The 18,586-nt window shown below is 37.5% G+C and overlaps 5 protein-coding genes across 8 annotated transcripts; 2 read left to right on the forward strand and 3 right to left on the reverse strand.

Annotated features, from left to right (window-relative positions):
* The first annotated feature begins 435 nt into the window (after window positions 1–435).
* LOC105277641 (bystin) lies at window positions 436–2,231 on the forward strand. The gene is made up of 3 exons (XM_011336152.3): window positions 436–809; window positions 923–1,845; window positions 1,918–2,231. Exons 1-3 carry the CDS (start codon window positions 666–668, stop codon window positions 2,144–2,146), a joined length of 1,296 nt encoding a protein of 431 aa, XP_011334454.1. The 5' UTR covers window positions 436–665; the 3' UTR covers window positions 2,147–2,231.
* Window positions 2,232–2,278: 47 nt separating this feature from the next.
* Window positions 2,279–8,643, reverse strand: LOC105277640 (putative sodium-coupled neutral amino acid transporter 10). Of its 4 annotated transcripts, none has more exons than XM_011336151.3 (7): window positions 6,621–8,643; window positions 5,722–6,298; window positions 5,362–5,632; window positions 5,136–5,272; window positions 4,814–5,041; window positions 4,529–4,733; window positions 2,279–4,458 (listed from the first exon to the last, which is right to left on the reverse strand). In XM_011336151.3, the coding sequence occupies exons 2-7, from the start codon at window positions 6,202–6,204 to the stop codon at window positions 2,804–2,806; spliced, it is 2,979 nt and encodes a 992-aa protein (XP_011334453.1). In that variant the 5' UTR covers window positions 6,205–6,298; window positions 6,621–8,643; the 3' UTR covers window positions 2,279–2,803. The 4 variants fall into 4 exon arrangements, with proteins under 4 accessions (XP_011334453.1, XP_011334452.1, XP_011334451.1 ...); XM_011336150.3 differs by having other exon boundaries at window positions 6,589–8,643; XM_011336149.3 differs by having other exon boundaries at window positions 6,370–8,643.
* A 288-nt stretch (window positions 8,644–8,931) lies between these two features.
* Window positions 8,932–11,926, reverse strand: LOC105277638 (histone deacetylase Rpd3). Its single transcript, XM_011336146.3, has 9 exons — window positions 11,863–11,926; window positions 10,998–11,110; window positions 10,715–10,832; window positions 10,257–10,630; window positions 10,017–10,164; window positions 9,639–9,924; window positions 9,325–9,553; window positions 9,132–9,222; window positions 8,932–9,043 (listed from the first exon to the last, which is right to left on the reverse strand). Exons 1-9 carry the CDS (start codon window positions 11,924–11,926, stop codon window positions 8,973–8,975), a joined length of 1,494 nt encoding a protein of 497 aa, XP_011334448.1. The 3' UTR covers window positions 8,932–8,972.
* An 868-nt stretch (window positions 11,927–12,794) lies between these two features.
* Window positions 12,795–15,405, forward strand: LOC105277636 (peptide chain release factor 1-like, mitochondrial). Its single transcript, XM_011336144.3, has 2 exons — window positions 12,795–13,583; window positions 13,741–15,405. Exons 1-2 carry the CDS (start codon window positions 13,268–13,270, stop codon window positions 14,640–14,642), a joined length of 1,218 nt encoding a protein of 405 aa, XP_011334446.1. The 5' UTR covers window positions 12,795–13,267; the 3' UTR covers window positions 14,643–15,405.
* Window positions 14,793–18,271, reverse strand: LOC105277637 (histone deacetylase Rpd3). The gene is made up of 9 exons (XM_011336145.2): window positions 18,091–18,271; window positions 17,222–17,334; window positions 17,006–17,123; window positions 16,517–16,890; window positions 16,273–16,420; window positions 15,895–16,180; window positions 15,594–15,822; window positions 15,411–15,507; window positions 14,793–15,319 (listed from the first exon to the last, which is right to left on the reverse strand). The coding sequence occupies exons 1-9, from the start codon at window positions 18,134–18,136 to the stop codon at window positions 15,249–15,251; spliced, it is 1,482 nt and encodes a 493-aa protein (XP_011334447.1). The 5' UTR covers window positions 18,137–18,271; the 3' UTR covers window positions 14,793–15,248.
* Between the last annotated feature and the right edge of the window lie 315 nt (window positions 18,272–18,586).

Genomic DNA, 18,586 nt, shown 5'->3' on the forward strand with positions numbered 1-18,586 from the left:
AAATGTAATAAAATTTGTTGAAATGTATTTAAAACTCTCTGTCAATTGACCTCGATTCATTAACATTTCATCATAAATTTTTATATTTTATTATAAATTTTCGTATTTTATTATAAATTTTATATCTAATATTCCAAAAGTTTGAAAATTTATGATGAAATGATAATGAACCGGGATCAATTGATAGAGATTTTCAAATACATTTTAGCAAAATTTTATTATATTTTTTCCATCAGGATTTTATGTTTAAATCTGTCCTTTATCTTTTTATTTTATTTTTGCGGGTAATAGCTTTTTCCCACTTTTTCCAAGTAACAATGTCTTTCGGCACTCGAAATAAAGAACGTTTCTGCTCGGTTCTACTGCCGGTCTTGCAATTCAGTACCGCACACCATTTCGTTATTTCAATAAACGTTTCGATAACTTTTGTAGTCAATAACCGTTTTTCAATAAGAGTCATGAACACACGTGGGTTCTTATCTCCGGTTTTTCAGGTTATATTTATCTGCGGACATCGATGACAGCGACGAGTAGTGGTTATGCTAGAAACTAAATGTGTCTTCAAAAAGCGGCCATACTCCCACCACTGAAATTAGAAGTAGTTTCCAGACTTGTATGTAAGACCGTGGTCAGTGTAAAGAAGAGAAATTGACAATCCCGGAAAAATGGGTAAAGCGAAGAAAATAAAAGTATCTCAGGGCGAAACAAAGCAAGCAAAATTAGGTTTAGCGGAACAAATAGAACATGAAAAAGGGGTGAGAGCCAAAAACAGGCAAAAGATTAGATTCCGAGCGGATGAGGATGAAGAGGTTAGTTTATATGCTGTTTCTTCAGCATTATTTTGTTATTATAAATAGCATTAAATAAATTTCTTAAAATTACATTTCTGTTCTAATTATAATTTATGTTATTATTTATTCAGTATGTAGCTCCCAATCTATCGAGAAAGATTTTGTCGCTAGCCAGACAGCAACAACAGGAGATCGAAGAAGAGAACGGCCTAAATGATTCCAAGAGCGCTAAGAAACCCACAGTGACACTCGGCCCCAATGTCAGTGATGAGGATCAATCCAGCGATGAGGAACCGCTGGACAATGTACACTATTACGAGCATATTGAAATCAACGAGGAAGATGAACGTGCAATAGAAATGTTCATGTCCAGGGATGCGGCGCCCACGAGAACGTTGGCCGACATAATAATGGAGAAATTGACGGAGAAAAAGACAGAGATTGACACGAACTTTTCAGACGCCGGTGCTATCCAGGTGCAGGATCTAGATCCACGGATCACAGCGATGTACGAGCGCGTCAAGGAGGTGCTGACGAAGTACCGTAGCGGCAAACTACCGAAGGCATTCAAGATCGTGCCGAGTCTTCGAAATTGGGAGCAGATATTATACATCATGGACCCACCGCAATGGTCCGCAGCTGCTATGTACCAGGCGACAAGGATATTCGCTTCAAACCTGAAGGAAAAGATGGCCCAGAGGTTCTACAACTTGGTTCTGCTGCCGCGCGTCAGGGACGACATAGCAGAGTACAAGAAACTGAATTTCCATCTGTATCAGGCGTTGAGGAAAGCGCTGTTCAAGCCTGGTGGATTTATGAAGGGAATCCTGATACCATTATTGGAGTCTGGCACGTGTACGCTGCGGGAGGCCGTTATCATCGGGTCTGTGATCTCGAAAAATTCGATACCGATTTTGCACTCCTCCGCGGCTATATTGAAAATCGCCGAGATGGAGTACACAGGCGCGAACAGCATCTTTCTCCGAATATTTTTGGATAAAAAATATGCGCTCCCGTATCGAGTGGTTGACGGAGTGGTATTTCATTTTCTTGGGTAAGATTTATGATAGTGAAGCCAATAGAAGTGTTGTTAGAAATTGTACTCATGTTGAACATAATCCTGCAGGTTCGAGAGAGACAGGAGGCAGTTACCAGTGTTGTGGCATCAGGCCTTTCTCACTTTCGTGCAACGGTACAAGAGTGATATCAGCTCTGAGCAAAAGGAGGCCCTATTAGAATTATTGAAGAAACAATCGCATCATACGATCACTCCCGAAATTAGAAGAGAACTGCAGCACGCGAAATGTAGAGATGTAGAGACGAGCGAACCCATACCAGAACCAATGGATGTATAAAATACTCAAGTTATTAATATGTATTATAATTATTGTATTATTATTATTGTTGAAAAAATTTACTATTAAAATGGAGATTTAAATCTTATAAAATCTTTTCTGGTTGGACTTTTTTTTAAGTGACACAAAATGCAGTGTAAAAATATGCTTTATATTTGGTCTTATACAGATTTCTTAACCTAGTATCCGTTATTTCTTTACAATCCTTATGCTACATAAAAATAGTTTAGAAAATATACAGCAGTCATGCACCATAAATACATCACATTCAGATACGCACTGTGCATACACGCAAACAAAATATATATATAATATGTATTCCGTTAAAGTTTTGCGAAATTCAGGTTGTTTAAAATTTAACAATAATTTAATCCAACTATAATTATTAATATAAATAATAAATAATGCATACGCGCAAGCATTATATATATATATATATATATATAATATGTATTCCGTTATATCCTCACAAGTACGCCAGCAAATGTTTGCGAAATTCAGGTTGTTTAAAATTTAACAATAATTTAATCCAACTATAATTATTAATATAAATAATAACGCACACTCAATACGCAACTGGAAATATAATCTGCGAGTTATAAACAGGTTTGACTTTATTATGCCATGAATCCTACTGCTTCGGATCATTAGGTACTTTCATATTTCTATATTGTCCTTATGATTTAAAGCCTTCAAGTCTCTCTGTTTCACATTCGCGTACTCCACCTTCGAAGCAACATGCGTATCTATAGACAACGTTTTCGTTATTCCTTGCTCAGACAAATATACGTTCGTTTTAATCAGAGGCGCTTCGGTTGTACTCAACTTGGGTATCCGCTTTTCAGATTGCTTCTCGGTTTCCGATTTTTTCGCTTTCTCTTCCTTCGAGCAAGTCTCAGGATCGTTAGCATCTCCGACGAGAAATTCGGATTTTTCAGATAAATGATTGCTGCTGACTTTTGTGTCGTTCGCACTCATTGTCGCATCGACGTCCCTCTTCTCACGTTCGTTCGCCAAAATATCCCTGCGTATAGCAAGAATCTCTGGTTCACTCTTGTTCTTCGACGGAGCAACTATCTTGTCCAAGTTCGATTGATTCGTCATTTTTAGTGCCACAGGTACAGAGAATCTGTCCAGCTTAGCTTGCGATTTGTCCGATGCATTTATAACTTCATTCGCGAGAAGAAGTTCTCTCTTTTCCTCCTTCGTCTGATGATCGTCGCTTTCCCTCAGCGGTCCTTCTTCCGCGATGGATCTTTGTAAAACTCCCTTTGACAAAACATTCACGATAGGACTCTTCAAATTGTCCGAATTATTGGATTCTATTATCCCTACTTTTGTTTCGCCTTCTTGTTTTTCCTTTTGCAACGCTGATCCTGCAAACGCTTGGCGGTCGGCAACAGTCTTTTCCACGGAAAGAGTTTTATCTGCCGCATTTTCTGATATCTTCTGCGATTCTCCTACGATTTTGTTATGAGGAATTTCCTGAATCAAATCTAACTTTTTCTCGCTATTCTCTACCGCGATATTTGCATTATTACTCTCGTCCAGCTTTTGTTGTTCATTTAATTTTAATTCGTCCACTACACTCCGTTCTTTCTCTTCCGAAACTTTTTTATTACTTTTTTCAAGACCGATCTCGTTATTCTCCTCAGCTCTTTTATCGCTATCTCTTAAATTGTTTTCGGTTTTCGGCAAAGCATCTTCCTTCACATTAATTTCAACTTTTTTCTCATTTTTCCTGAGTATCTCCTGAGTATCCTTCGCCATTCTCTGTTTCTCTCTCTCAAATTCCTGTTTCTGTTCTTTGATGTCCTTCAAAATCTCCTTTTGCTCCTGCATCATCTGACGTTGCTCCTGCTTGTGCTTTTCCAGCGTTTTCCTGAGTTGTTCATGCCGCTCCGCCGCTCTGGCATTAGCGACGTCTCCATCAGCCGCCAACTCCGACTCCTCCTTCTTTATCGCGTCCAAATTAATGAGATTGTCACTTTTCTGCAAATCTATAGCGTGTTCCTTTTCTTCGATTAGTTTTATCTTCTCTTCCGACTTCAATGTGACAACGGATTCATCAACTTTAGCAATGTCTGTATTCACGATCACTTGTGATTGTATATTTAAATTTCCGTTTAAAGCTTTCATCGTTTCAATTACATTTTTTATTTCTGGCACAAAAGTGCCTGCCGCTATTTTATCAGGTTTTTCGGTGATAAGCACTCGTTCCACGGGGATTGGCGGTTCTTGTCGAACGTCTTTCGCCTTTAAATCGGATTCTTTGTCGAGTACATTTACCTCGGGTTCTTTGTTAATTTTATCTGTGAAATAAAATGTGACATTAATTCTGATTATATTAAAAGTGAATTATAAGTATGCGTGACATCATACCTTTAGCCAGTGGAATGAGTTCCAAATTGGGACCATCGGGAATGACGTGTAGATCGTTCTTAATTACATTTAATGGCAGATTATTGATCTGGTTTGGCGGCTTACTTGTCGCAGCGGCTAATTTCGCACTTGTGGATTGTTCCATAGCGTACAAATTGGCATACGTACCAAGAACCATGATCCAAACGCCAATGAACAAAATGCCCTAAAGGTACGGTCATATAAATCGATTGCTGTGCAATCATATAAACATTGTATAAAATCCTCGTAAAAAACGTGTTTTACCTGTGCCAACAGTCTCTCGTTAGTATTTCTGCTGCTTATGGAGACAAAAAATGCAGCGGGGAATATCAAGCAAATCATCACGCCGATTGTCGATCCTACGATGCCAAGGACGAACTCTATGTTCGGCACTAAAATGCCGATAACCAGAGAGATAGCGACTATCGCGATAGTGAGGCACCGGAATCTCGATTCTGGCAAATAATTGACAGACGGCTCGTGAGTATGTGCCTGGTGCGGAGGGAAATATACGAACAGTTAGAAAGCTCATGGTTGATACCGAGAACTGACATACACCTTTACTTTGCAAGGTATGTACACATACCCGACGAAACAAGAGTGAGTTCAGGCTCGCGCGACATGGGAAAATGACTAGAGGGAAACTGAACGCGAGCGAGAATACGAATCCCAGCTTAATCAGCTCCGACACGACGCTAGGCTCGAAACTCAGCAAGATGTTTCCTGCGAAGTAAGAGCAACGGTAAAACAAGAACGTGGCACGACGTGACAGGCCGCTCACTGCGCGTTGCATGCAAGTTCCGTGAAGTTACCTGCGAACGATTGAGTATAGAATGCGACGTAGCCGAACAAGCCAACGCACATGTACACGAGAGTACATATATTTAATGCACCCCGTACAACGTCGTTCATCTTCTCCAAGGATACATTTGGAATGGTCTCGTATATTTCAAACAGTTGCGTCTGGCAGAAGAGCGCCATGGAAAATATTGGCAGGCACTGAAGGATACCAGCTGGTCTCCAGTAATTAACGTTATCGATCCACTCTCCCGCAAAGACATGTGCAGTCGATTCATTCATTATCTGTTAATTGAGCAAACATGTAAACCAGACATAATTAGTATTTTAATGACTTACGTATATCTTTATGAACGATAACTCTGTTATTATACCTTTAGTACAAGACAGAGGTAGAAGACGATAGTAGCAGTACAAATGCTAGACAGACTATCGATATTACGGAGTAATCCCAGAGGCAGAACGATAAAGACTCCGGTGATAATTAGCAAACTAGTGCGAATGTCTGCCGGCACCTTGTTAATCACTTTTCCAATTATCTGTGGTCCCAGATCGCCGACAACGACGAAGTAGGCGATGCACGTGCCCAACATGAAGCCAATGATGAAAAGCTCCGCCAGGAACTTTCCCATATGGCCAAACGCATGGAAGGCGAGCAATTCGAAGTTGCGTCTTCTCGATATCACGGCCGATTTGACGAGGAAGTGACAGGCCAATCGGGACATGGTGCTGCACAGCAACAACATCAGCACGGCCAGCAGGATGCCGCACTGTTTGAAGCAAAAGGGCATCGCCAGGACGCTCACGCCGATAATGCTGTTGGCGAGCGTCATCACGTGTGACGTTTGGGACATCATCCTGATGATTATCTTGCGTTATAAATTATTTCCTTTACTGCATATCCGACGCGCCGTACAACAAGGTTCCCTCGAGGTCCGCATCTCGGAGCTTCTGCAAGTCGAGAGGAACTTAGTCGAGGACGAGTTAGTTGCAAATTTACTGTGACAGATGGTTCTACCAACGAGAGACGTAGCGCAATGTTGCGCTACTCGCCGCCACGCATGAGTAATTGCTCCATGTACGAGCATAAATTAAGCGAACTCTTGGCTTTCCCCCCTTTCGACGGTGAGGTTAGACTTTCGCCAAGTGGCCGAAAAATGTCGCGCATTCGTGACTCTAATATTCGCGGGATATCAGTCGCCCTAAGATTTTTATCATCGTCTACTATTACTGTGCGTCACGTTTTCGTGATGCAGTGCCTCGTGGATAATACCAGTGACAAGGACGTCCGCCGGCTTCCCGCAACAACTACCATCTTGGATTTTGTACAAATATTTTGAAAGCGGCAATTTGTTGTCTACATTATTTCATTCGTATACACGCAAACACGCAACTTATGATATAGATTATTTTTATATTCTCGTGTTAATTTTATTCTGTTTTTGAATTTTTTAATTGATTAAGAATTCTTTATATTCCAGGATTTTATATTTCTTCGTATCCGCAAGAAAATTTATAATAAGTTGACGCAGAGCTACACATATAGATTTCTTTATTTTTTATTACAAATAGTTAAAAATGTCTATATATGTATTCTTATGGTGAAGTGAACATAAATATATAATACTTGATTTATCTCGGACCGACTTACATAAAGTATGCGCAATGCCATTTTGGATTTATATGTGTAATGTATGTCGATCTATCGTTACAGCTTATTACACGTAAACTCGAGAGTCGTCGCTTTTCAATCTGATCGTATCTTCATCATACCATGATGATGATAATGATGATGATGTATACTTACATCATGCTTCGTACTACGAAAAATATGTATATAATCCATGTACATACATAAAACTGTGAATATATAATTATTGCCTTCGTACGAAAGTCTTGCAGGAGTATATGACAATTTCTAGCTTGAAGGAAGAATTTGTGACAAATCTTTTGTAACAAAAATATTTTTCTAGAAAATATTTACTGTAGTAAATATTATTAATAAATATTAATGTAAATAATATTGTAACAAAAACACTTTATCACAAATCCTGCCTTGGATTGTAAAGAATGGCAAGCTAAAATTTTATTAATGAACCTAAAGTGACGTCACAACCTCGAATTTTCATTATCAGAGATCAATACACAAATAATTTTCCTATAATTTTCTCTTAAATTAATTTTGTCTTATATATATGATTAAATTCTAAAACTACAAGTTGCGAACGATGTACATAATTCTTCGGCTGTTCTGATTTCATCTTAATTTCATTTTCCTTTTTCCAGTTTTGTTTCTTCTTTGCATATATACTACTCAAAACTTAGGATATTTTTCTTTTAGACACTTCTCCGGCTTCAATCAAGGTTGAAAAATTGATTTACAATGCATTATTTTTTAATAGAAAAATGTACTAGTAAAAAATGCAACGAAATGTAAATATCTATTTCCGTTCATTTGTGGCTAGTCGAGATAAATCAAGAATATTCAATATGACTGATCAGATAGTATCGAGCCAGAAAAGTGACTAGAAATACCGATTGATCTTTTAAGTAGTGTATAATAAAATGCTTTACATTCTTTTCGTCAAAAAATCATGGTGTCGTTATGTGCAAGAGTTTCTTCTGTTCAAGATTAATTTCTATATATTATGTACAAGATTAGGAAGCGAACATAGTATAGTATATTCATCAATTCATGATTTTCCCAAACTCAGTTGATTAAAAACTGTCGTTTCATATAAACTGCATATTTACTTCTATCTGTAGCTCAGTCTATCGCGAGCGATAACTAAGAAGACATCGGAAATTGCGATAATCGCGCATGAACAAACCGCACGCGACTGGCGATATATGTATAGAAGTTTATATACATATATATGTATGCAATGCTATGCATCTCGTTCGTAAATTTGATTGCGGTACAGGAGCGATAGAGTATCGCGTCAGTGTCTTGAACTGATTATCGATATCGATATTACCCGACTTCAAGATCCGTTGCGACTAATGCGAGTTTATATAAAATCCTAAAACATACGAATAACTCACACGAGGATCTTAGATTCACGAAATTTGATTTATTTTCGTGATGCATTAAAACGGCACGCTGTATATATACGTAACGAGCATATATATATATATATATATATATATATATATATATATATATAAAACAAAATTGTAGTCATATGATAAAATCCTGAAAACGAGATCTAAGAAAGTACTGCGAATATACGAAGGTTTAAGTTACTTTTGTGCGGTCATCTCTTAGAAGAATGTGCCGATTTGAGAGAAGTCGTACATCTCGAGATTTTCAACCATCTACTTTTAAAAATTGCAGTGCTTTCTAAGCTACATGCACGCCTATGCGTAATCAATTTCGACAGAGACAACGTCGTCGTAAATCCAATATTTCTAAAGAGAGTTAAAGATTTTTTTTTAAGTTTTCGATCATAAAAGTATAAGAATGATTTCAAATTACGAAACGAGGTGGAGACAGCAGATGTCTACGCACCACATTCACGCAAATATACCGCTGTCACTTGAAAATTATCTATAAGCTTATTTATACTTAAATGAAATAAGAATTTTTCCATTTATTCAGGCGACCTTCGGAGACAGCTATTTATCAGGGATTCGCCCCACTGTCCTTCTTCGAGTCCTCATTTGTAGGATTCGTTTTCTCGTCTTTTTCATTATCTAAAGGAAAATGTATCATTATTACATCTTATCCTACATTATCACATCTTCCGGTGTATTAATATGTAAGGCGAAAAAAGTGGATTACCTTTTGGCTCGGACTTGATATCGTCTTCTTTCTTTATATCAATATCCATAGCCTCCTGCCCTTTTTCTAAACGTGGTCGCTTTCTTGATCCCTTTAAAAAAATATAAAAACATTTTTACTACATGCATATCTTCAACTTTCCTGCAACTAGTAATATGCAATAAATATCAGATTAGTATAATAAAAATTATACCTTGTACGATCTATTATCCCTTCGTCCACTTTCTCCTTCATCTTCGCTGTCGCTGTACTCGTTCTCATGTTGTATTCTTTTATCCAAATCGCGCTGCGGCAATCTTTCGTCCGGATTTATCTTCTCTTCGGCTTCCGAATCTTCGATAACCGCGCCGTCCTCTGGGATTGCCTGAACTTGTACACCAGGTGCATGAGGTAGCATTCTTAGATTTTCAAACAGTCTCGTTCTACGATTAAATACAATTATATAAGTTTCTACATAATGTACACGCATATATATATACACATTAGGCATAAAACAAGATTATTTACTTTATTTTCTCGAGATATTCGGGAGTATTTTGATTCGCCATGTTCGAAGGGCTGATATGCAGTTTAAAATCAGGACCGAAATATTCAAAATAATCGTTATATGGAAGTTCATTTGCAATTTCACATCCCAGAGCTACGGACGTCTCGTACGTCCAACATCTGGACACGTTTCTAATCGTGTATCCACCACCACCAACCATCAAGAAAGGCAAATTGTACTTTTTCACAAATTCCACACATTTTCCGTGACCCCTTACAGTCAAGTTGAAGCAACCCAAACGATCGCCTGTATTGATTAATACATATATAATATGTATATGATTAATCGACATAATTTGTTATTTTATAATGACTATGATTTGCTTCAAGTAATTTTACCCGTTAATGAATCAGCACCACATTGCAAGACAACAGCAGAGGGTTGGAAAGTCTCCATCACTTTTGAAATAATGGGGACAAATATTGACTCGTAACTTTCATCGTCCATACCATCTCTCAAAGGTATGTTAACAGCATAATACTTTCCCTATTAATTACATATATATTTAAGAATAATTTTGATATCGACAAAGAATAAGGTTTATTAATAAGGAATTTATCTGTTAATAAATTTTCTACCTTTCCTGCACCCATGTCCCGCAGATCTCCAGTGCCAGGGAAGTATTCGCCATACTTGTGAAACGAGACGGTCATCACTCGATCTGTCGTATAAAAAGCTTCTTCTACACCATCGCCGTGATGGACATCGATATCAATGTATAAAACTCTCTGATGATATTTCAACAATTCCAGGATCCCCAGTACAATGTCGTTTACGTAACAGAATCCTGATGCTTCGCTTTTTTTAGCGTGGTGCAAGCCACCACCCCAATTGATACAGATTTCCGAAGCTTGCTTGTTAAGCTTTACAGCAGCAGCTACAGACCCACCGGCTGATAATTGACAAAACTCGTACAAGCCATCGAAAACCGGGCAATCTTCTCCTACATTGACTATCCAAGAAGGAAAGAAGAAATGTTAGCCACTTTTACTCACTAAGTAATTAATAAAATTATTATTGTCTAATAATATCTTACATCGTTGCATCTGTTTATTGTACTCCGACATGTTATCTGGTCTTATGGATCTCAGGAATCTAATGTACTCGTCGCTATGGAACTTTGTCATTTCATCCGCTGTAGCTTTATGAGGCCGCTAAAACGTAACGTAAAGTTGTATTCGGAACAATAATATGAAAATATTTTATTACACTAAAGAGCATATGGAAGAGCGTGCAAGTGTGCAAGAGCAGATATGGTTAGAGTAACAAGAAAAGTATATTTATATATGAATAAAATGTAATCCCTAAGGAATTCTTACATATATTTCCATCTTCCTATAAAGACCATAATTTAGGAGTAAATTGTGTGTCATTCGTATCCGATGTGGTTTCATAGGGTGTCCTTGGCCATAATAATAATTTCCGATATCACCTGAACACATTGAAAACATATGCATGGATCGACGTGATCTTCAAAATCATCAAACGCTTCGCTATCGTTGACGAAACTTTCGGCTGAAATTACGGCGTCGCGGAGCACACGTAGCAAGTCTCTGACGCTTTCCTCGCGAAAAACCATATTATACCACGCAAGATTAGTTGAAATACTTATTTCCGTTAAAACGAATTTCGGCCAGCGTAAAATACATTCGAAAAATGAAGTATTTCAGTTTGTATTAGTCAATAATCTCATAAATTCCGTTGATTTAGTTGGTACTCTAACCTATAATCATCCCCGACTTCAACCTTCCTCTTTCGTTTTTGTAACAAATATTTCCTCAAAATAGAGAAAACTTATTGTTTTGTAAATATAAAATAATTAAAATTATCATTACATATGATATATTATTAGTACGTATAACATACGACCGTACATACATATAGACAATGGCGGACGCTTATGCTTCGCTACGGTCGCGCGAAATTACGGCTGGGAATCTCTCGCCTTAACGCCGCAAAAATCGTACTGCTAAGCCCGAGACGCGTGCAAAGTTTCGAGCAACGCGCGATAACGGTCGTGCTTTAACTTTCTTACGCTCAGCACGAAACAGTCGAGCGATAACACGAGCTAAGTTGTACGTGAGAAACGCGTCGCAAGTGTAAACGGCGCAAACACATTTCGACAAACTCCCCGTGCGTGTTTTCGCGGTTTCGCGAAACGCGATAATTTTCTTGATAACTTACTGTCGTAATAGTAGCAGACGCGTTTCCTGCTGTGAGGCAGCATGGCCATTTTTGCGGGATCCATTAGGAGTAAATTGACGAAACGCTTGATACAGAATTAAACGAGGACCGCGGACCGACCGCGGCTCTCACCAACGGGACACAGCGTCACTAACCAACTGTACGCGCAGGCGTCGCACACTCGCGTACAAGTTGCAAACTTCTTGCAGAGGTAGCGCTGCACACGATAGAATTTGATCATAGATGTTGTGTTATCAAGATTCGGTGCGAGCAGAGCCTGGGGGTCTATTACGTATCTCTTCACGAAGTGAAAATGTGAAAAATGAGCAAATTTACTAGAATATTTATAATTTAATTGGTCAACACCTAGTAAATTTGCTCACTTTTCGCATTTTCGCTCCGTGAAGAGATACGTAATAGACCCCCTGACGACGTGTTTGGCAACATTTATAATTATTAACTTTTATAACTATTAATTCAATTAAATAAAAGTATTTATATAACCTATTAGCATATCTTCTACATCTGTGTTTATTTTGAAGTTTCTTCCTTATTTCCTCATCTGTAAAATTGATCTTTAATTCTGTGTAATAAAATATCAATATAATTTTCGTGGATGATCAATGTATATATATATATATAATTAATATAAGACTGCAGTAAAAGATGTGTTAGCAACAAAAAATATGATGTGTATTCCGTAAATTATACTCATTTTGCATACAAGGAAACATATTAGAGTGATTTTATAATTCATTCTATAAAGAGATGAAATTAGTATAGCTTTCAGATATTAATACAGCTATCTGATTGGTTAACAATTATTTTAAGATCATATTAAGATCGTAATATAAGAATGGACTTTAATACCACCCATATAGGAGAATAAACATGTTTTTCCAATGTAGAATGTGATAACGACTACTATTATTCTCTGTCCTTTTTTAATATAAATATTAAATAAAAATGTTATATCATTTTGTATATGCGTGCATGCATGTATGTGTGTGGTGGTGTGTGGGCGCGCGCGCCCCTGATATATTCTTTATCAAATCAATTTGTAATAAAAATTCTTATAATCTTTTTAATGAACATATTTATTTATTTATAAGATATATACAATTTCGTTCAAATTTTCTATCAGCAAACCTAATTATTGATTAAATATCAGAAGATAAGAATTACAGAAAATATCGAATTCTTTTTGCCAAGTAGGCCGAGGGTCATTATAAAAATACAAAATAGATTTTGGACACAGCAAATCATGCAGGTTATGCAGTTTCAAGTTTAAGTTTTCATTACTGATGATAGCAGACTACATTGAATCGATGCCAGTCGATGCGTCTGCTATAAGGGAGGATTAAAGATTTTCCATTCGTATGATGAGGTGACGGAAACTTGCACGATGTCCCTGCTAATTCGAAAATGTATGCTCGATAATTACTGGCAATACAGCAAGCTTGTAAAATCATCGAACGTTTGCGAACTACGTGTACTGCCGCTGACTAACCCGAGAGTCGCTTCAAGAAGTTTGTGCAGTGCACATGGGAGCCCAAACATTTTAAATGATAGAATCAGAAAATGTTTAGATTATCTCGCGAAGGAATACAAGAGTGAGTCTTGGCAGAAACACAATTTTGATTTTATCGATTTTAACGCCTCCCGTTTATTGAATGAGAGAGTGCAACTTACAGAAGATATCAGGAGTTTACGAGAACTAGGTGAATAATATGTACAACATACTTTTTTATAATCGTCTTATGAAGTGATATAATATAATAATAATAATAATAAGGGTGATGCTAATACATGTGTAATAATTATTAAATATTATTAATTATTATTTCTGATGTTTAACAAGAAAGTGTTCCTTCGCAGCAAAGCAGGATGTCGAGATGAAGAAGCTAGTCGAGGAAGAGAACACATTGTACAAGGAACAACTGAACAAACTTGATGAAAGATTGTTGAATACAGTACTGACCAATATGTGCAAGGAGTCGTACAACGACATTATTATTGAAGTAGTGGCAGGAGTCGGTGGTCAAGAAGCAATGTTGTTTGTTAAGGATTTACTCGATATGTACATAGGCTACGCCAAGTACTTAGGTTTAACTCTTGACGTGATAGATGCAGAAACAAGCGAGACTAACGGCATTAGACACGGCAGCCTTATGATATCCGGCGATCAAGTCTCCAAGTTCAGGTACGAAGGAGGTGTTCATCGAGTACAGAGAATACCAGCGACAGAGAAGTCAGGCCGGGTTCACACGAGTACTGCCTCGGTAGCGGTCTTGCCGGCGCCGTCGGAGGTGGATATCGTGATCAACGAAAAGGATCTGATAATAGAGACGAAGAGGGCGTCGGGTGCTGGTGGTCAGCACGTGAACACCACAGATTCTGCAGTAAGGATAGTTCACGTGCCGAGTGGACTGTGCGTAACGTGTCAGCAAGAAAGGTCGCAATTTAAGAACAAGGACGTGGCGATGGTAAAGCTGAGGAGCTTGCTGTACGAGCAACAGACGAGCAAGCAGATTTCGTTCACGAGCGAGCTGCGGCAGAAGCAGATGGGAACGCGGCTGAGGAATGAGAAAGTCAGGACGTACAATTATAACCAGGATCGCGTGACCGACCACAGATTGCAGAACGGAACTTTCCATAACTTGGTGGAATTTATGCAAGGCGGAGCGGCACTGGAGGAACTGGAGAAAAGATTGTACGACGACGTACGGATGAAGACTTTGCTGGAAGTAGTAAAAAAACTGGAGACCCAACTAAAATGACCACACCTCTTTTTCCATAGTTATCAATTAGAAAATATCTTCATTTAATGTAAAAAAAAACTATTACAGCAATTTCTTTCTACTGGCGATCTGGAGGATGATTCAATGATTAATAAGATATGTAAATACATGCAAGATAATTTTCCATAGTTTTTTTTAAATTTTCTTTTTATCTTAATATAAGATAATAATTTTTATTTTTGCGTACCAATAAAAGGGCACGCAAAGAGTTATACAGCTTGCACAATATAAAAGTATAAACACAATTAATATAAAATTCGTATTATCATAGCTTTTAAATATCAGTTAGTATTTTATCCTCACTTTCGTAGTAATTATAAATGATTCGCTTCATGGCGAATATAATTACTATTCTACATTTCCACATACTTCGCTTTCCATGTACCTGTCTTCGGCTATTATTAGGTTTATGCAAGTATCATTGATAAATGATATTGTTAGTTGGTAATACTCCTGTTACATAACTACAACTTTATAAAAAAGTCTATCAACGCGTCCCTTCATTCTAAATTATCACGAGTTTAGTTATGCTTAGCCGAGATGAAAGCTTTTGTACTTTGGCAGAGCTGTAGAAAGAATTGTTCATCAAGCATTCGCTCCGCTATCCTTCTTCACCTCTTCAGTCATAGGAGTTGCTTTCTCATCTTTTTCATTTTCTAAGGAAACGAAGAATTGTGCAGGTTAGAATACCTCCAAATATTAATTTTTTTATCAAATAAAAAGAAAGTATTATATGCAACGTAATACCTTTTGGTTCCTGCTTTATATCGTCTTCTTTCTTTACATTCATGCCATGCATATCTACCTCCTGATTCTTTTCCAAACGCTGTCGCTTCCTAGACCCCTTTAACAAGGAAATGTATAAATAATTTATTTTATTTCCGAAATTCCTTAATTACCAGACATTATTAATATAACAGATATAAATACCTTGTACGACCTATTATCCCTTCGTCCACCTTCTCCCTCATCTTCACTGTCGCTGTACTCGTTCTCATGTTGTATCCTTTTATCCAAATCGCGCTGAGGCAATCTCTCGTCCGGATTTATCTTCTCTTCGACTTCCGAATCGTCGATAACAGCACCGTCCTCTGGGATTGCCTGAACTTGTACACCAGGCGCATGAGGTAGCATTCTTAGATTCTCAAATAGCCTTGTCCTACGATCCAAAACAATTATCATTTGCGTATAACGTACACCTACAAAACGGATGTACGATAGAGAGACTTACTTAATTTTCTCGAGGTATTCGGGAGTATTTTGATTCGTCATGTTCGAAGGGCTAATATGCAGCTTAAAATCAGGACCGAAATATTCAAAATAATCGTTATATGGAAGTTCATTTGCAATTTCACATCCCAGAGCAACGGACGTCTCGTGCGTCCAACATCTGGACACATTTCTGATTGTATAACCGCCACCTCCCACCATAAGGAATGGCAAGTTGTATTTTTTCACAAATTCCACACACTTGCCATGACCTCTCACAGTCAAGTTGAAACAACCCAAACGATCACCTGCGCGAGTTAATATCTTACATTAAAAACGTTGCAAGTTTACGTTTACATGACAAACGTCCCAATAAATAATCTGCTTTGAAAAATTTTACCCGTTAATGAGTCAGCACCACACTGCAGAACGACAGCCGAAGGCTGGAAAGTCTCCATCACTTTTGAAATAATGGGAACGAATATTGACTCGTAGCTTTCATCGTCCATGCCGTCTCTCAAAGGTATGTTAACAGCGTAATATTTTCCCTGGTAGTAAATAAAAGTGACATTTTATTTTTGATATGATTTGATAATTCATTTAATTAAACTATATATGAAAATTATGTTTGATATTCTCCTTACCTTTCCTGCTCCCATATCGCGAAGATCTCCAGTTCCGGGGAAGTATTCGCCGTATTTGTGAAACGAGACTGTCATCACTCTATCGGTTGTATAAAATGCCTCTTCGACACCATCACCGTGATGGACATCAATATCAATGTACAAAACTCTTTGATGATATTTCAATAATTCAAGGATTCCAAGAACAATGTCATTTACGTAACAAAACCCGGATGCCTCACTCTTCTTGGCATGATGCAAGCCGCCGCCCCAGTTGATGCATATTTCTGAGGCTTGTTTGTTAAGCTTTACAGCAGCAGCTATGGAACCACCCGATGATAATTGACAAAATTCGTACAAGCCATCGAAAACCGGACAATCTTCTCCAACGTTAACTGTCCCAAAGAAAGAGATATTAATTATTTGAATAAACTATTTGAAGAAATGTAAATTAGACACTTGAGTTTCGGAAATAAAACTATTCTCATCCTATAATCTATAAAATCTTACATCGTTGCATCTGTTTGTTGTAATCTGACATATTGTCCGGCCTTATAGATCTTAAGAATCTGATGTAATCATCACTGTGAAACTTTGTTATTTCTTCTGCCATGGCTTTTTGAGGTCGCTGAATGAAATAGAGAAAAATTTTAATGAAGCATAACTGCTATAACAAAGAGAGTACATTTTCTGTATGAATAAAAAAATAATCATAGAAATTCTTACATATATCTCCATCTTTCTGTAGAGACCATAGTTCAAGAGTAAATTGTGTGTCATTCTTATCCGATGGGGTTTCATAGGATGTCCTTGCCCATAATAAAAATTTCCGATATCGCCTACACAATTTGAAAGAACACGTATATAAATGGCTTAACGTAATACTTGTAAAACATTAGGTACATTGTTATAGGTAAGAAAAACGTTTCGACTAAGGTTACGGTAGGCCGGAGTACGACTGAGAATCTCTAAACTTTGCTCAACAGAAACCGTATCAGCCCAAGCAATACTTGTTCAAGCAACAATCTCCGTGCAAAATATTCTTTAATAAAGCATAATATATTCAAAAAATAGCGTATTATGGTTCCTATTAATCAATAATTGCACAAAATCCAGCGATATACCTTTTATAATTGTGCAACTTTTACTACAATATTAATTCATTTTTATTACAAAATAACGTTCCGTAATAAAAATAAATTATAATTCTACATGTAACATAAATAGCTAGCATTTTAAAATGCGCAAATGAATTGCGAAATTATTGGTGATAAATGCGAATAGCTCGAAATCATAAGATATGTGGCAGCATGGCCGCCACTACGGTTGCCCGAGAACATGGCTGTGAGTTTGTCGCCTTAACCCCGCGAAAACTATATTTTTGCGTATGAAAAGTGTACAAACTTCAACTTGCCGTATTGAATCAATTTTACTTGATCATACTGTTCGTCAATAAAATGTAAAACAAACCGATAAGCAGCTGAACGAACCGACTCGAAAGTGATGTACGAAGTATGCAGGGGCGAAAGATACAGACGGATGACATTCCCCTAGGAAAATCTTCATAGCAAAAATTGTTTTTTCTTAGTACTTACTATCATAATAATAACAGACGCGTTTTTTGGGTGGCAGCATAGCCATTTTTACAATTGTTACACAGGTCGAACCGTTGACCGATGAAAAGCTCAATCAGAATGGTATGATGTACAACGGAAACGAAGCACGCTCCAATAGAGTCGCTGCTAGTCGCTACTGTCGCTAGTAGTCGGGCACTTCGCTTTTATGAACGTGTGAGGGACGATTTTGCGCCGCCTAGGCCCAGAGCCCAGTCTTGAGGAACTAAAATAGAGACTGACGAAATTTATCGATAATTAAGGGGAAGCTGGAGTTGCTAGTGAACTATTTTTTCACTATAGCGATGGTAATCGCAGTTTCGAAAATTCTCTTTATTGCTCGTGCGGAATAAAAAATCCTTTTCCACAAATGAAGTGTAGATAGAAAGAAAGCCCGCTCTACAGGACTTTATATTCAAAATAGAAAAAAGTTAAAAACTTGCATTTGTCTTTTCTAACTTTTTTCCAGGGCTTTCTT

This window comes from Ooceraea biroi, chromosome 7 (assembly GCF_003672135.1).
Source record: "Ooceraea biroi isolate clonal line C1 chromosome 7, Obir_v5.4, whole genome shotgun sequence".
In the NCBI taxonomy this organism is placed as follows: domain Eukaryota; kingdom Metazoa; phylum Arthropoda; class Insecta; order Hymenoptera; family Formicidae; genus Ooceraea; species Ooceraea biroi.